This window comes from Lissotriton helveticus, chromosome 1_1, assembly GCF_964261635.1.
Source record: "Lissotriton helveticus chromosome 1_1, aLisHel1.1, whole genome shotgun sequence".
Classification (NCBI taxonomy): domain Eukaryota; kingdom Metazoa; phylum Chordata; class Amphibia; order Caudata; family Salamandridae; genus Lissotriton; species Lissotriton helveticus.
In genome coordinates, this window is record NC_136057.1 from 684,395,128 (window position 1) to 684,413,666 (window position 18,539).

The 18,539-nt window shown below is 44.0% G+C and overlaps 1 protein-coding gene across 3 annotated transcripts in view; it reads left to right on the forward strand.

Moving 5' to 3' along the window:
* SEPHS1 (selenophosphate synthetase 1) overlaps nucleotides 1–18,539 on the forward strand; it is a 308,347-nt gene that overhangs the window by 46,494 nt on the left and 243,314 nt on the right. For all 3 annotated transcript variants that reach the window (XM_078674220.1, XM_078674218.1, XM_078674219.1), the window contains exon 2: nucleotides 7,503–7,755. In XM_078674220.1, the coding sequence (XP_078530346.1) occupies nucleotides 7,563–7,755 (193 nt within the window). In that variant the 5' untranslated portion in view covers nucleotides 7,503–7,562. The remainder of the gene's footprint in view (nucleotides 1–7,502; nucleotides 7,756–18,539) is intronic.

The window sequence follows — 18,539 nt, forward strand, 5'->3', positions numbered from 1 at the left end:
TCTTTTAATCAATGTATATTTAAATACCAGCCCAATGGAAATTAAGGGTTACACAATATGTGATTACAACGTTGCAGGAAATCCTATCCATATACTGGCGAAACTGCTGGTGGGTGACTTTAATTGGCACCATTTAGGAATAAAACAGTCCGAAAGGAATCACCTAACCGGCGCTGAGAGAATTTTCAATAACTTTTTACTAGAATACAAATTAACCTCAGCTGAGCACTTTAAAAAAAAAAAAGCCGGACCATAACAACTAAAGGAGAACCACATTTAAGAACAGCTCCATAATTGATTATATTTTCCTATGCGACCAGCTAGCCCCCAAAATTGAAGATTTCGAAATAAAAACGGATGACACAAGCGACCATGCATTACTCCTGGTTGAACTTAATGCCACTATCAAAGAACGGGAAAGAACAATAACGGTCTTTCAATCTATAGGCGCCAAAGAACACGCCCCGGTGAGGCGAATAAAATGGAACACGCATCAGGTGACGGCTCTGTAATATTGGAAAGAAAAACAAGAACAACATAGGCGCAGGGCCCAATAGGGAAAATTGGACAAAGTGGACAAACTATCCTAAAATAGGCCTGAAGACAGCTGAGCCCAATTCTAAGGGGAAGAAGCCCTCACAACCCACAGACAACAATAATCAATTGGCAGACATAACTGGCAATTTAAGAAGGGCAAAAAGAGCATATAAGATCGCTGGCTCGAAAAACACACAGGACAAGCACAACAAACTACACAAAGAACAGAAACAACTGCTCTGGACAATCAAGCAAAACAGGCTTGAAGAAGAGTGGATTAAAATCCATGATCTAACAAACCCCTATAAACAACGACAACTCTGGCAATATATAGCAAAGCTGGATAACAATAGAGTAGTCCAGGGTAATTCCGTTCACACAGATGCATGGGTGAGGCACGTAGACGCAACATTTTATTTATTTGTTTTATTTTATTTGTGTATTTTGTAAAGCGCGCAGTTGCCCCAACGGGGCGTCCCGGCGCGAATGAATCTGGAAGCAATGGGCACATGAAACAGATTATAGATCAAAAAGATGGGTTTTGAGGGCCTTGCGGAATAGAGATTCAGATTGACCGGCTCGGAGGGATAAAGGGAGCTTATTCCATTGCTGAGAGGCGCAAACTCCAAAAGTTTTCCCTCCCTTTTGGGTTCTCTTAAACCTAGGAGTGACTAGGAGAAGCTGGGAATTTGAGCGCAGTGATCTGGCGTTGTGATTGGGACGTCAGCAGGTTTTAAGATGAGCCGGGCCTATGCCCTGCGTAGCCCTTTATGCCAATGTCATGGCTTTAAATTGACGTTTTTTATTTATGGGCAGCCATTGCAATTTACGGAGATGCGGGGTAATATGATGTCTGGGAGGAATACCCTCCACCAAACGAGCCGCCGCATTCTGGACCGTCTGAAGTCTGTTACACAGACCGGCCGTAATGCCTACATACAGTGTTCCTTACACATGCGCGAACGATTAGTGCAGACTGAGACGCCATTCAGACGTGCGGACACCTCGGCTAAATACCGCCCGAGACTCTTGCCGAAAGGCTACACATACCGGCTTTTTCTGAAAATGGAGCATGGGATGTATAAACTTAATTATGTAAATCACTAAAAAGAAGCCCCCTTTGACGCCTATCTCGAAAACACGAATTCCAGTGCCCCATAATCGCGGTATCCATCAGTGATTCCGACTAGACTACGGCTTACTAGTTTCTAACCATTTGGCTCCACGTATTTAAACGCACACGGTTCAATGCTAGACCGTGTTCTTCGCCGTTTCATCCGCTTACCCAGTCAGTCTTCACAGAAGCCCCCAAACGCAAGAAAAAGAAGGCAGGGGCAGTCTCGTTTGCTTTAGCGCACTGGGATAGTTACCATAAGGACATACGTCCTTCTACTGAGTACAGGAACTCTTAAGGCCCTGAAGAGAATCCCCTACGACTCCAGTGGGATTCGAAACGCGTAGGCCCCATTCCATCAGTCTACCGAAGCTTCTGGGCATCAAATTTTGCTGAACCCAGAGCTTATTTGTTGTACATTACCATACAATATTAACCCCAACGAGTCCAAATAGACCCTGTATAAATATAGGAATGTATGCATAAAACAGTCAGTTTAAATAGTCTTGAAAATATCTGTAGACTATGGTATTTGTTTCATTGTTTTACTTGCAAATCCCTTTTTTCTCCAAGTATGCATGTATGTTTTTGTTGTCTGTGATATGCCTGCATCTTGAATGAATGGTTGAATGTTTGATTAATACCTTCATGTTCCACGTGTGCTGTTGTAAATATTTTGTGTACTAAGTATCAAAAGCTGAAATAAATGCTGCAAATATTTTGAATAAAATACTATTAATTAGTAATCCCCATTTTTGATTCATTGTTCAGGATTCTGGTGGTTATTAGTTTTTTGAAATTATGCATATCAGTACTGGCATTTTTGTTTTGTTGGTCACATACAGTGCATTGGCATAATCGAGATGGGAGGTTATCAAGGCGTGAACCACTGTTTTTCGACAGTCAGTGGGCAGATAAGTAATGAGTCTTTTTATTGTTCTGATCTTTGCAAAACAGGATCCTGCTACAGTTTGCACCTGGGCATCAAAGGTAAGCTGGTTATCCCAGCAAACCCCTAGGTTCCGTACTGAGTCTTTTGGTACAGGGCTTGACTCAAGTCGTCCGGCCACCACAGATTGGATGACAGTGGGGATGGTGTATTAAAAAACAGCACCTCTGTTTTCCCCGCATTAAGCTTGGGGGAATTTGAGTCCATCCATCTTGATATGTTCCTGAGGCAGGTTTTCATTAGATCGAATGCCTTGGCAGTGGGCTCTTCGAAGGTGAAAAGGAGCTGGATATCGTCCGCATAGGAAGTGGTTTTAACTCTAGCCTGAGCAATCATTTCAGCCAGCGGGGTGAAATAGACATTAAAGAGGAGCAGGCTCAGGGAAGAGCCCTGAGGAACTCCCCACTTGAGTGGTCTGGCAGGGGATGTGAAAGGGGGAGTATAGACCTGCTGAGTGCATTCTGATGAACATTCGTGGACAAGGAAGAAAGTACTAAACGTGGAAGCGCCAGAATGCACACAGAGTTCACTAACAACAATGCAGAATCCATAAACTCCACAAACATAGCCATGCTTAAAGAGCAGGACGTAAGGGCGGTGGAAAAAGTGATAAAAAAGATAAGGAAAGACGGGGCACCAGGACCCAACGGTCTCCGGCTGCGATGTTCAAGGAAGACATAAATTATTGGGGGAAAGTCCTATCCGGCCTATTTACCGAATGCCGACTACACGGCAAGGTGCCAGACTCGTGGCGCGGGTCAATCCTACAACCCATATTCAAGAAGGGGGACAACACAGAGCCAAAAAACTATAGATTAATAGCCCTGCTGGATATCTAAGGGAAAGCCTATGCAAATACCCTGCTGACAGAATTAACCAGATAGGTCGAAGAAAATGATATTCTACCTTTCTATCAAACAGGGTTTCGCAAAGGCTGTTCGACTATTGACAACATTACGCCAATATCCTATTTGGGTCAGCAAGCCAATCGCAGCGAAAAGAAACCAGTCTATGCTTGTTTCATAGACTATTCAGCAGCGTTCGATGGAGTACCACGTGACAAGCTTTAGTCCAAATTGCGTAACTGACAAATTCCTTCTGACCTCCTTAATGCTATTATATCTCTATATTGCAATACTTGGATCAGAGTCAAACTGGTAAACATCACAACAAAAAAGTGCTTTACAAATCAGGTCTTAAAACAGGGTTGCGTACTAGCCCCAACCCTTTTTAATTTATATACTGCAGACCTGGGCAAGACGATACAAAGCGCAAATCTAACAATCCCAAAAATTGGGGGCAGCAAAATTCAAATCCTACAATACGCGGATGACCTTGTGCTGATGGACCACACGAAAACAGGTTTACAAAAGGCCTTTAATGCTCTAAACGAATACAATCTGAATAATGAATTAAAGATAAACGCAGAAAAGACCAAAGTTGTGATCTTTGGGAATTGCAAAAGAAAAACATTACTAAAATGGCATGTGGAAAGGAGGCAGTAATGGTCTTAAAGTTCTACAACTACCTTGGGTGTTGGTTGAGCGATGCAGGAAAAGCTAATATGCACTTTCATAAAATGGAATCCAAAGTGGAATCAACAATATACGCCTGGTGCAAACTACAAGAGAAAATGAAGAGCTCCACTAACACTCTAATTAGAAAGGTATTACAAGCACAAATAAGGGCAGTGGCGGGATACGCCCACCAGGCCTTTCCTGACAAAATGAGCACAATGATGGATAAAGCACAGTGCCGTGCATATAAACGTGTTTTCAAACTACCGAAATACATACGCAACAGCGGGATTTGCCTAGAATTTGGCTTGGTGCACCAGAGCAAAGAATGCCTAGAAGCGCATACAAAATATTATTTTTCTGTACTTAGAGCGCCGGAAGGGAGCTTGAAGAGCAGGCTAAAACCCATTTATGATGGTTCACCCAACCCATGGCAGGCGTATCTGCAGGAAGCTGTAGAAGGTTTGGGCCTGGTAATACAAAACTGGAGCCAGGAAGGCTTATCTTATCCAATTGTTAAAAAGGCAATAAATAAACATTGCTATCAACTGTCAAGAGAAAGTGAGTTAATAAATCTGGAAAAAGGAAGATATCAATCTGGGGTGATAGCAACCTACAATGAACATAAATTTCAGCCCTATCTTGATCAAGCACTTGGGAGAAAGGCCCTAAAAAACATTCAGTGGGCTAGACTGGTATCGCTCCCAATAAAAGAGCTAAATGCGGGCCGGAAAACCTTGGAAAATAAAACTCAATGTAGATTATGCGATTCTGAAACAGAATCATTGCCACATTTGATGTGCTGTTGTATTGGCCTCTTACAATCCCGGCGGAAGCTACTAAAACCTATATGGTTACGTAAAGGTGTTCAAACGAGGCAGTTACAGCCATATTCGCTTGCACATTAACTACGGACCTGGCCAGAATAGGGAGATATATGCAGGAAGTTCGCACTAGACTTGAGAAAGCTGACGAATCAGACAATTTCACAAAAAGATTCTCGATCAGTAATAGAGAAGTGACACCGCGGTGGTAAGACCTTTTAGACTTAATTAACTTGTTAACTTTTATATTGTTTTATGTTTTGCTATAGAAAGAATAGAGGTATCTTTTGTATTTTAAAGTGTGATATATTGCAAATGGTTTTAAGTAACTGTGCAATAAATAAATTGACTTGACTAATCTGTTTTAGTTTGCTCCACACCAATACTTTACACCACCCCACCAAGACATCCCTTGCACTCATCAAATGACATAAACAAAAGATCTCTGCTAGAGTGACCTTTCGGGGAACACGTAGGGCATTGCAGCACTGGCCAGACGAGGAGCAACTGCCCTATGATGAAGCAGGAAATCCTTCAGGATGTGTGAGGGCAACATAAAACAGTCTTTTTGACTGTCCCTCACAGTCTGCTCAACTCTTAAATACTCCTTCTTTCCTTCCTCTCCAGGAACAGCAACCGTGACTGCTGTCTTTGCATTTATTTCAACCCCAGGAGCACGGACACTGAACTTTTATTAGCTCCTAGTCCCCCCCTCTCCTATTTATTGATTGATAAGCAACTAACAACAAGATCAACTTTAAAATTGAAGTGTTGTGTCTGGCAAAAAGGCACACATTGGTATCACATTTCTGTGCTTAAAATGGCTACTACTCTGTCCGAGTATTACTGTTCAAGTGGTAAGCTTCACAGATCTGGAAAGAGCTTAATCTTGTGTTGGCCTTCAGCTATGGCCTATCCTTCCTATCCCAGTGTCAAGTTCTTGCTTATAAATAATGGTGATCCTACACTCCAGTAGCCCATGTCACTCAACAAATAAAAGAAAAACAAAAAACTCAGAAGCACGACATTCACAAACGGACGAAGCCAGAAATGGAGATTTCTGGAAATACCTTCCAGCCAACCATTTGATCGAATCACTAACAAATGGCTTGAGCTAGGTCCCACAAGGGTCTGGAAACCCAGCAAGTAGCCACTTCAATTGCCTGTAAAAACTAAAATAACTGTCTCAATGACTCTTTTTGCTTGAATACGGTTTTGTGAACCATGCATGGAGTCTGTCCCCTGTAGTAGGTTATTTTAAACTTGTGACGGAAACAGTCTTCTGGTGGCAATCAGTAAGAGTTTTGCGATGTTTGAGTGCATATTCTTTTGGCCATGCTTTCTGTAAAGAGACAGCACACACTTACCTTCTTTGACCCCAAAAATACAAGTCAGATCATGTACAATAACTTAAAATGACATTGCCATTTTATGGTCGGGCTGTTGCTGGTACCTTATAAGGCACTGTTGTAACTGGATCTGGTCGACTGATATCTGCCAGTCAAATTAGCCTGAAAGTTGCTATTTATCATAAACTACCATCACATCTATAAGTAGCATTCACTTTGCACCACCCTCCTCTACAGATAGCAACTGCCATGAAATGAAGACTGTATCTAAGGGGGAACAATGTTTTTGTGGCTGCCGAACAGTCTTGACTTGTTTTCTTTTTGAAGTGGAAATTGACTTGTTTCATTTATCTTTTATAGGAGTAAATCACGAAGAGTGCTGCAGCAATATGAACACACCTCATAGAATTATTAAGTTATTTGTTGTCTTTAAGTAAAGTAGAACCTTATTTGTAAAGGGACTAATGATTTAATTCTTTTTTTATGTGGTTATGACTAATTGTGACTTTTCGTTTTGCAAAAAGATCCATTTGTTCTTATTTCTAGAGTAAAGCTTCACTTCTGTCTGAAAAACTGATATCTCTTTGCTTTAACGCTTCAGAATTGGTCGATCCTTGAATATGATGTGTAGGCTTTGGAGATCTGTGTTCCTGTGTCACATTTTCCAAAACAAATGCGTTGCCATGTATAAATGTGTTCTTTCATTGCGTTTCTCTCACTACCTTTTTCAGAGAATATGCTGGTTTTGACCAACTCAGTCTTTTTTTAGAATCTACATCTACCATATATCTATATATTGATGAAGGATACAGATTTTATGAAGGCAAAATGTCACTCATAACATTGATATGGTAAAAATGTAAACATGTTAAATAGATGTGTTCTGCTTAACAAGCCCAACATCTTTCTAAAATTATATTTAAGACCTGCACCTCCAATTTACACATTAGCTGACTGCACTTGAGTGAAATTGATTAAAACATTTGTCATGTTTACTTCTTCAATCTATAAACAACCTACCTCGTTAACTCTAGTGTCTTAGTTTGTTTTCAGATCTCTTGTGTAGCAAAGTTTACATTTTGTACATAATTTGGTTGTTAATGTGTGATTCCTAATTATTAGAAAATTACAGATCATCTTTTTTAAACTCGTATTTGTGCACACGGTATTCTGCATGTTATGTTCACAAAATTTATTTGTGTTTTTTACCAGATTGAGGAGGGAGAAAATCAATTTTCTCCATAAATCAAACGTGGTGAAACTTTACAAGCCATGTCTGTCCGGGAATCCTTTAACCCTGAAAGTTATGAACTGGACAAGGGCTTTCGATTGACCCGTTTTACTGAGCTTAAGGGAAATGGATGTAAGGTTCCCCAAGAAATTTTGCAAAAGCTGCTGGAATCATTGCAAGAAAATCACTTTCAGGAAGATGAACAGTTTCTTGGGGCTGTCATGCCAAGGCTGGGTAAGTAGCTGGCATTTTGCTCCAAAACTCAAAGCTATAGTCCTTGCCACACCCCAGTTGAGGACATTTCTGAGATTATATTGCATTGTAACCCAATTTGTGTGTGAAACCATCATATAGTAGACTGTATGTACTGCAACCTCCTTTCATCACACCATAAAGATAAGATGAGACATCATACGCCTTAATTTTGGGCTAACAAGTATTCCTGGAGGTCTAGCATTGAAATAATTTAAGACCAAATGCCAGCAATGCAAAAATCACATGAAAATGTCCATCTTCGTGGAGGGCGTTCTTTTTGGGAGTATCTTGTAAGTATTGAAGATAGTATTGATCTTGAGGAGATTCTTTAGTCAAAGCTCTAACAATATTTCCACAGAATCAACTGAAATGTACTTTATCTTTGCTAAACAGAACTCGGTGGCAAAATGTAATATTTTCTAAAGGCTGTGGAACAACAACCGATTTTGTTAATCTTTCCCTACACTTAGCAGTGTAAGTTAGAACGTGTTTAGAGTACTCCCAATGCTTGTGGGCTTTGCCATTGAGGATAGATGTTTGTTTCCGCATGATAAATCAAGAACCTAATGTCATTTTAAATGAGAAATCATCCACCACTTTCATAGTTTTCAGCTGTATGGCACTTTTGCACATCTCCCCCCGTACTCTGAAATTCTGAAAACAGACCACAAAAGTCAGAGGTCTGGCAGTAACCCTAGGGGTTACATAGGGGACTCAGTGGGCCCTTGCAATGGAAAGATCTGTACGTGAATCTAGTTAGACATATTTGGGCAGCATTTTAGTTATATCCTCGGACAAGACTTGATTATAGCCCAAAGATCCCCAGACCCCATTGAGTCTCAGATTTAATTGCCTGGATCTATTCTCTGAATCTTCTACCTTATCCTTCACTTGCTACATGTCTTGGAGCAGCTTTGTAGTGAAGCTACCAGGGCTGCTGGTGCCCACCCGCTGTGCCAGCCCCATCCTTATCCCCGATGACACAGAGTAAAAACGGTATTGCTCTATGCCGATTCCGACGTTGACTGAACCTAGGGGCTCTATGTTGTCGCCTGAACAGTTTGATGATGTTTTATGCACTGAAGAGGATTATGAGGGGTCTGTGAGCCCTTTGGAACACCAGGATGTTTCTGAAGAGCAGATGGACTAGTATGGGGAACTTGGGGAGGCCAGTGCTCTGGACACTTCCCCAGATGCTGGCATGCTCTCTCCGCCGACTGTGGCTATGGAGGAGACGGCATCTTATGCCATGTTAGTGAAAAATACAAAAAACACAGTTGATGGACAGAATGTAGAACAATGTCATACATTCACCCCAGTACAAGGATCTGGGCCTAAATCCATCGTTTTTTTCACTCCACACCACCCTGGGTTAGACACTGGCTATATGCAAATCAGCTCTGACCCTTTGCCTCATGGGAAAAGTCCAGTCCGAACTGCCAAGCCCTGTCTTTCCCAGACCGGAATCAAGCATCCAAGGACCGGTTTCTAGCTATCAGCCTTCATTCAGCCTGGATAGCTTGACTCCAGTGGTGTGGAGAGCCTGGGACTCACGTCTGAGCATACCCAGCCCACTCGGGGTGAAAATTACAAAAAACACAGTTGATGGACAGAATGTAGAACAATGTCATACATTCACCCCAGTACAAGGATCTGGGCCTAAATCCATCGTTTTTTTCACTCCACACCACCCTGGGTTAGACACTGGCTATATGCAAATCAGCTCTGACCCTTTGCCTCATGGGAAAAGTCCAGTCCGAACTGCCAAGCCCTGTCTTTCCCAGACCGGAATCAAGCATCCAAGGACCGGTTTCTGGCTATCAGCCTTCATTCAGCCTGGATAGCTTGACTCCAGTGGTGTGGAGAGCCTGGGACTCACGTCTGAGCATACCCAGCCCACTCGGGGTGAAAATTACAAAAAACACAGTTGATGGACAGAATGTAGAACAATGTCATACATTCACCCCAGTACAAGGATCTGGGCCTAAATCCATCGTTTTTTTCACTCCACACCACCCTGGGTTAGACACTGGCTATATGCAAATCAGCTCTGACCCTTTGCCTCATGGGAAAAGTCCAGTCCGAACTGCCAAGCCCTGTCTTTCCCAGACCGGAATCAAGCATCCAAGGACCGGTTTCTGGCTATCAGCCTTCATTCAGCCTGGATAGCTTGACTCCAGTGGTGTGGAGAGCCTGGGACTCACGTCTGAGCATACCCAGCCCACTCGGGTGAAAATTACAAAAAACACAGTTGATGGACAGAATGTAGAACAATGTCATACATTCACCCCAGTACAAGGATCTGGGCCTAAATCCATCGTTTTTTTCACTCCACACCACCCTGGGTTAGACACTGGCTATATGCAAATCAGCTCTGACCCTTTGCCTCATGGGAAAAGTCCAGTCCGAACTGCCAAGCCCTGTCTTTCCCAGACCGGAATCAAGCATCCAAGGACCGGTTTCTGGCTATCAGCCTTCATTCAGCCTGGATAGCTTGACTCCAGTGGTGTGGAGAGCCTGGGACTCACGTCTGAGCATACCCAGCCCACTCTGGGTGAAAATTACAAAAAACACAGTTGATGGACAGAATGTAGAACAATGTCATACATTCACCCCAGTACAAGGATCTGGGCCTAAATCCATCGTTTTTTTCACTCCACACCACCCTGGGTTAGACACTGGCTATATGCAAATCAGCTCTGACCCTTTGCCTCATGGGAAAAGTCCAGTCCGAACTGCCAAGCCCTGTCTTTCCCAGACCGGAATCAAGCATCCAAGGATGGGCTAAAGAATGGTGATGGATTTAACCCAGATCAGTTGACTGGGGATGAGTGTTTGATTTGCTCAAACGCTCCGTCCATCATCCCCTTTTGTATCGCTTTGTTCGCCCTAAGTGTGGCAGGGTATGCTCAGACGTGAGTCCCTTGCTCACTTGGCCACTGGATTCAAGATAGCCTGGCTGATGAGGATTATGAATCCGAAACCGGTCCCAGGATGCTTGTTTCCGGTCCATGGAAGACATGGCTTGGCAGTTCGGGATGGACTGTTCCCATGAGGCACAGGGTCAGACTGATTTGCATATAGTCATGTCTGAAATGGGGTGGCTGAGTGGGCTAAAGAATGGTGATGGATTTAACCCAGATCAGTTGACTGGGGGTGAGTGTTTGATTTGCTCAAACGCTCCGTCCATCATCCCCTTTTGTATCGCTATGTTAGTGAAAAAGGCAGCCGAGGTCCTTGGACAGGAGTTGCACTCGGTGCAGGTCAGGACTGATCTCCTGACTGAAGTGCTTCAGACTGGGTCTTCCACGTCTGAACCCTTTTTGGCCTTCAATGAGCCACTTACTCATGTTCTTCTAGGTACGTGGTCCAAGCCTAGCACTGTGGCTCCTGTGCATAGGACAATTGCACGCCGCCATCGCCCGGCTCCAGGTGACCCACAGTTTCTCAGCCAACGCCGCACCCCTGAAAGCTTGGTGGTGCAGGCTTCTACCTCCGAGGGCTCTTTTCCTCCCCTCCCCCTCCGGATAGGGAATCCAAGAAGTTGGAAGAAGATGTTTTCTTCCTCCAACTTCGCACTGCACTCTGCGAATACCACATGCTTATTGGGCTGTTTCTCCCACTCCCTTTGGGAGATGGTTGCGAAAGTGCTGCCACAAGTCCCGGAAGATGCCTGGGCTGTGCTCTGTTGGTTAAGGACGGGAGAGATGCAGCAAAATTCACATAAGGTGTGTGGCCTTGACACGACTTATTCGCTGGGCAGAGCGATTTCATCGACAAAGGGCTTGCAGCATCACTCCTGGATTAGAACGTCTAGCTTCTTGGGTGATGTCCAGACAAACTTGATGGACACGCAGTTTGATGGAACCCGTCTTTTGGGGGACAAGTCCTACTTGGCCCTAGAGCGGTTCAAGGACTCGAGCTATGGCCACATCCTATGGCCTCTCTTCTACACTTAGTGACCAGTCTAGCTTTTTCCCCTTTCATGGGAACAAGGGGGTTCCAGCCACGTCAACCCTAGCTCAGCCACTGTCCTGCGCAGACTTCCCAAGTGGTACCTGGACGTAGACTCGGCTCATTCCGACCTAGGAACGGAAGCCAGAAGTCGTCTGCCACCCTGCCCTTGGCAGCCACAGCCTACAAGCACTCCAAATCTGACTCTGTAAGTCTACGCCAGTCCAGTTGGTGGGAGAATCCATCATCATCTCCCCCACTGGAAGTCCATGACCTTGGACAAGTGGGTCTTGCAGATCATTCAGGAGGGATATTCTCCACCTTTCCTTTCTTTTTCTTCCAATCTTCCAAATCAAGAACGGCTTGTGGAGGATCATTTAAAATTGCTCCAATAGGAAGTTGCAGCTCTCCTGGCCAAGGGAACTATAGAGAGGGTCCCGGGTTCAGAAGTAGGCAATGACCGTTATTCCCGCTACTTTCTGATTCCGAAAAATAACAAAGGGTTGCAACCCATTCTAGATCTACGGACCTTCAGTCTCTTCATCACGAAGGAGAAGTTAAAAATGCTAACTTTAGCTCAGGTCTTGTCTGCCCTACACCAAGAAGACTGGATGGTAGCGTTGGACCTGCAGGATGCGTATTTTCACATCCCCATCCTGCCGACCCGCAGGTGTTACCTGCGGTTCACGGTAGGCCACAAGCACTTTCAATTTACTGTGCTCCCCTTCGGCCTTATCAGCGCCCCTCTGGTGTTCACCAAGGTGATGGCGGTGGTTGCAGCTCATCTGCACAGGTTAGGGGTGTCAGTCTTCCCCATACCTCGACGACTGGCTGTTGAAGGCATCCATGCCCCATGCTGTCGTCTCCTACCATCAGACTACGACAAACTTTCTGCATTCAAAGGGGTTCTCTATAAACATGCCAAAGTCACACCTGACTTCTTCTCAGATGCTCCCTTTCATCTGAGCTGTTCTGGAGACAGTGCAGTTTCAGGCCTATCCTACCGACAAGCGAGTCCAGGATATTCAGGTTATGATTCCGATGTTTCAGCCTCTATCCTGGATTTCAGTGAGACTGACTCTGAGGTGGTTGTATCTCATGGCCTCCTGTGTCCTTTTGGTATAGCATGCCAGGTGGCGTATGCGGGCTCTGCAGTGGGACCTGAAGTTCCATTGGGCGCAGCATCAGGGAAATCTCATCGACAAGGTCCAGATCTTGGAAGGGTCTACAAGAGATCTGCAGTGGTGAGTGGTGATCCGTGATTGGGTCAACAGCAGACCCCTCTCCCTTTCCCAACCAAAACTTACAGTTGTGACATTTTCATTACATCTGGGATGGGGCGGCCATCTGGGAGAGGTAGAGATCAGGAGACGCTGGGCTCAGGCGGAATCGGGGCTCCACATTAATTTGTTGAAGTCTCTTTCTGCGCTGGGGAGAGCCTTTGTTAGATCTGTTCCCAAAGGTAACTCTGTGTCAGCAATACTGCGCACTGGAGTTTCCAAGGCAGCTATCGCTCAGCGATGCCATTTGTTGCGAGTGGAGCTCAGGCCTGCTGTACTCCTTTCCGCCCACACCACTCCTGCACAGGGCTCGGAAGAAGATCAGGAACGACCGGGCCCAAGTCATTCTTGTTGCTCAGGACTGAGCAAGGAGAGTCTGGTATCCAGAACTTCTGGCAATGAGCATCGATCCTCCGATCAGGCTGCTCCTTCGGGAGGATCTTCTGTCGCAGCCGCAGGGGAGTGTCCTCCACCCAAACCTGTCAACTCTTCGCCTCCATGCATGGAGAGTGAGCGGGGGCAGTTGATTGCTTTTGACCTGCCTCCCGAAGTATGCAATATTATTTTGCCAGGCATGCGTCTCCACTAAAACGGTATACGCCAGCCGTTGGCAGAAATGTGTGTTCTGTGCAGAAAGGTCTATTGACCCTCTTTCTGCTTCTCTGTCTATTGTTTTTCTTTTTATTCTGACCCTTACCCAGCAGGGCTCTGCATTGGCTACTCTCAGGGGTTATCTTTCTGCTTTATCCGCTTTTTTGCGGGTGCCAGACCAATCCTCTCTCTTTAGGTCTCGAATTATGTAAATAGGTTCTTGAAGGTGCTGGCTCACTTGTTTCCGCCCAAGCCCTTTGTTATGCTGCAATGGGACCTAAATTCGGTCCTCATTTTTCTTATATATGCTCCTTTTGAGCCTCTGCACAATTGTCCACTCTGGCTGCTTACCATCAAGACAGCCTTTCTAGTGGCAATAACATCTGCACAGTGGGTGAATGAGGCGCAGGTACTATCTTGTACGCCTCCCTACATGATGTCCTTTCCAGATAAAGTGGTGCTTCGCACCCGTGCTTCATTCTTCCCAAAGATGGTAACCCCATTCCATCTGGGTCACTCTTATCACGCTGCCCACCTTCTTTGCTCCCCTGCATCTCTCAAAGGAAGAGGAGTGTCTCTATTGCCTGTACCCAAAAAGAGCATTGTCGTTCTACCTTGAAAGCACAAGAGTTACGGGTGAACGACCAACTTTGTGGGGTACGTTGGAGCTAAGAAGGGGCGGGCAGTGCAGAAAATGACCATTTCTCACTGGGTCGTTCTCTGCATTAAGATCTGCTATGCCCTGGCTAAGAAGCAGCCCATTCCACCAGGGGAAAGGCGGCGACTATGGCCTTGACTTAAATGTCCCAGTCCTAGACATCTGTCTAGCAGCAACGTGGGCATCTTTGCATACGTTTGCCAAGCACTACTTCTTGTACAGTCAGGTCCGCAGGGAAAGGCATTTTGCTCGTTCTGTCCTGCAGGACGCCCTAGTGTGAAGTATTGGTCAGCAACCCACCGCCGGAAGGGTGTGGCTTGGGTATCTAATTCAAAGGTGAGGAGTCTGCAGCAGAAGTGTAAAAATGAACACGTTACTTACCTTTGGTAATGCATTATCCAGTTCGTTCTCCCAGCATCCTTCACCGCAGTCTGAGTGGTGAGCAGCACCTGCACTGGACCCTTCCACCGGGCTCCAGGCAGTTTTTCCTCTGAAAATTACGTGTCAAGATCCAACTACCTACCTTGATGATGTGACCTGGTCCGTCGGGTCGAGGAGGCAGGCTGGCCTTGATCTGTTGATGAAGTAAATGCAAATCTTTAGTCAGGTGTTCACAATAGTCCACAAGCAAAAGATATTCAATATCAAAAAACTTCTTTGGTCGAGGTACACCCAATACATTAGCTGGTCAGCCCACCACAACTTCATAAGGTGATAGGCCCATGGTACTATGCGCGATGGTCCTAATGGATAACAGAGCTGTTGGCAAGGCGTCTGGCCATTTAAGACTAGTACAGGCACATATCTTACCCTAGTGTGACTTTCAGAGTCCCATTATAACGCTCCATCAATCCCGCTGATTGCGTGTGATTGGGAGCCTCTTCTGTCTTGTCTGTAGTCCTGAACACACCTTTTCCATTCCCTGTCCAACAAAACGAGGTCTCTTGTCACTCCAAAAGACCCTTGGAATTCCATAACAAGGAAAGTACCCCTTCAACAACACTTTGTCAATCCTTACTGAAGTATTAGGTTTCTATCCATTTACCAAACATACACACTACAACTAGGACATACCTCAAGTTGTTACATCTCTCTATTTCTATAAAATCCATCTGAGTGGACTTTGATACGTCTGGGTGTGCAATTTGTCCTGACATGGTAGGTGTGACCTTTCCTGGATTGTACAAAGCACACATCATACATCCTTATACTAAAGCCGTTGCAGTTTTTGCTATGTTAGTGTTATACCATACATCTTCCAGTACCCTCGCTATGCCCCTTGCACTTATGAGGGCCGACCCATGCACCATGGTCATCACTGCATTCACATAACAATTCGGTAACATCCACCTTTATTCCTCCAACAAATTCACTCAACATCCTTCTTCATCCACCCACCCATGTGACTTCCACATTATTTTCTCCTCCCGGGAGGCTTCTGCCTGTATATCCTTCACACATTGTATAGTGTTGTTAAACATTCCCACCTCTGGTACCCATCTGGCAGATCCTGCTATATACATTTGGCATGTGTTTGACTGTGCAGTCTCTTTAGCTGTCTCATCCGCAAATGCATTACCCCTCCCTATGTTATCCATGACCTTTTTGTGTGCACTAAACTTCATACTTGCTAATTTCTTTGGTAGTGTCAATGCGTCTAATAGTCTCAAGATAAAGACTCCATGTTGGATGTGTGTGCCATGAGATGTTAAAAACCCTCTCTGCCCAGAGTTTCCTGAAGTTGTGGGCCACCCCAAATGCATACTGGCTGTCTGTGTAAATGTTCACAGTCAGATCCTTACTCAATTTTCAGGCTCTAGTTAGCGCTACGAGTTCCGCGGCTTGCACAGAATTTAGGATATTCTATGTATTTTCACAACTATCTTAAGTCTAGTTATTTAGTATGCAGCCATCCGAGAGTTTGAAGCCAGAACCATCTACGCACAGCACTCCTTGGGGGTCAGATATGGGAGTGTCCGTCAAATGTACCTGTTCCTTCATTTCCTTCTTGGTAGTGAAAAGACACTCCTGGCCTACTCTCTGAACACCCGAAGGGAGGGGTAGTAACATGGCCGGATTAAAAACATTCCAACGCTTCAGGGTAAGGTTTGGGCTAAACAGAATCAATTCTTATCCAGTTAGACATGCACTGGTGAGGTGCTGTGTCTGTGTTTTATTCAATATTATATCCATGGCATGGAGTATCATCACTGTGAGATCTTTTCATAACACAAATCCTTCACACTGCTGCCTAAGCCACACCACACCAACAACTTGGCAAAGCTTTAGCTACAGGGTCCAAATTGGAAGAGAAGTAGGCACAAGGCCTATTCCTTCCGTTTTGTTCCTGTGCCAAGCAATCGTCTTTTACATGCACACAAAGATTAAACAGCTTCCGGTAATCCGGGTTACCTAATACCGAAGCAGCACACAAAGCATTTTTCAAGTGTCTGTCCCGTGCTCACTAAGCCACTGGATTCAAGCTCTCCTGGCTGAAGACGGCTGATAGCCAGAAACCGATCCTAGGATACTTGATTACGGTCCAGGGAAGACATGGCTTGGCAATTCGGGCTGGACTGTTCCCATGAGGCACAGGGTCAAGACTGATTTGCATATGGCCATGTCTGAACTGGGATGGCTTGGTGAGCAAAATAACCATGGATTAAACCCAGATCTGTGACTGGGGGTGAATGTTTTGCCATTGCGCAACATTCCGTCCATCATCCTGTGTGTTTCTCTTAATAGCGAGGGCTTCATCCCTTTTCCATGGGGTATGAATAAATTGCGGCTTGGATTCCACAGCAATGCCAGAATGAGCAAGATCAGGGGGAGGAATGATGAGGAATATTTCCCGCATTGGCATCTGTTTACTCTCTGAACGGTAGGCCGACAGCTTTCAAATAGGTTTTATTTAGGTGAACCATGCTGCAATATCCATTTTCTGCGGAGCCAGCAATGTATCTGTAACATTTAAAAGATGAACCTTGAATCCAGTTGATAGAAATAGATCTGATTTATTGAAGATTTGTATTAGATCAAGATGATAATAAAGTATTAAGTAAATTCAATTATAATCCCACCAGGAGCAGCTGGACTGCTGCTCAGCCTCAGATGTAACTGGCTCTCATCTCAAGCATACACAACCAGCATTCTATGTGAAATCATAGATGTATGCTGAGCAAGTTATAACAAACACTTAAGAAGGACAGAGAAGAAAGAAAAGCAGGATGTAACATATCTCCCCCTTTAATAGAAATAAAAACAGATAAGAAACAAAGAAAGTAGAAAAGTAGATGAAAGAACATACAATGTCTACACAACAAATATTATTGAAAAGATACAAAGGAGGAAGTTAAAATAGTGAAAGCATGGAAGAAAATACAATCATGCACAGCAACACAAAATCCACAAGAATGAAAGAATGAATAGTGTAGAGAAGATAGAAATACCACACCTACACAGTAAATATTATAAATAAAGTAAATAGAAAAAGGTTAAAACATCAATTGGTGAAAGAAGTACAGTCACCCTTAACATAACAAAATCCACTAGAATGGAAAAATATGGATTTGATACATAATATAACAAAATCCACTAGAATGGAAAAATATGGATTTGATGCATAACAACATCCACAACAAAATCCACTAGAATGGAAAATATGGATTTGATGCATAACTTAATAAAATCCACTAGAATGGAAAATATGGATTTGATACGTAATAACATCCACAAGAATGAAAATGGATGGGTTAGATAAATAAATACATTTGTAAATCGAGCCACCAACGGCTCCTTTAAACTTAACAAACGCCTCTAAAATATAAGAGCACTAAATATAGTGGTTCAGCACAGCACTAACGCTTTTAACACAATGAAATTTCTGAAAAACGGCTCATCCTCTGATGCAAACCTTATACATAAAATCTAGAAGCAGTATAATTCCTCGTATAACACTGCATAACTCCTTGTATAAATGAACATCTTCCGCAAAATAGAACACAGCACTGCTCTTAAAACTAACTTGAAAAAATGGAGCACCTCAAAATTGAGCTCAAAATGTGGCTCCGCATAATACACATCCAATAAATCTAACACTAGGACAACTAATTCTCTGAAAAGAACACCTCAAAATAATTTGAGCACATTTATGGTTCACAACAATAAAAGAAAATGCATGACTCCTCTCATTAACATATATGAACCCCTCTAAAATTTTAGGGTACTGAGTAATGTGGTTCATTAAAAGTAAGAAATAATAAATTTGAACACCTCAATGG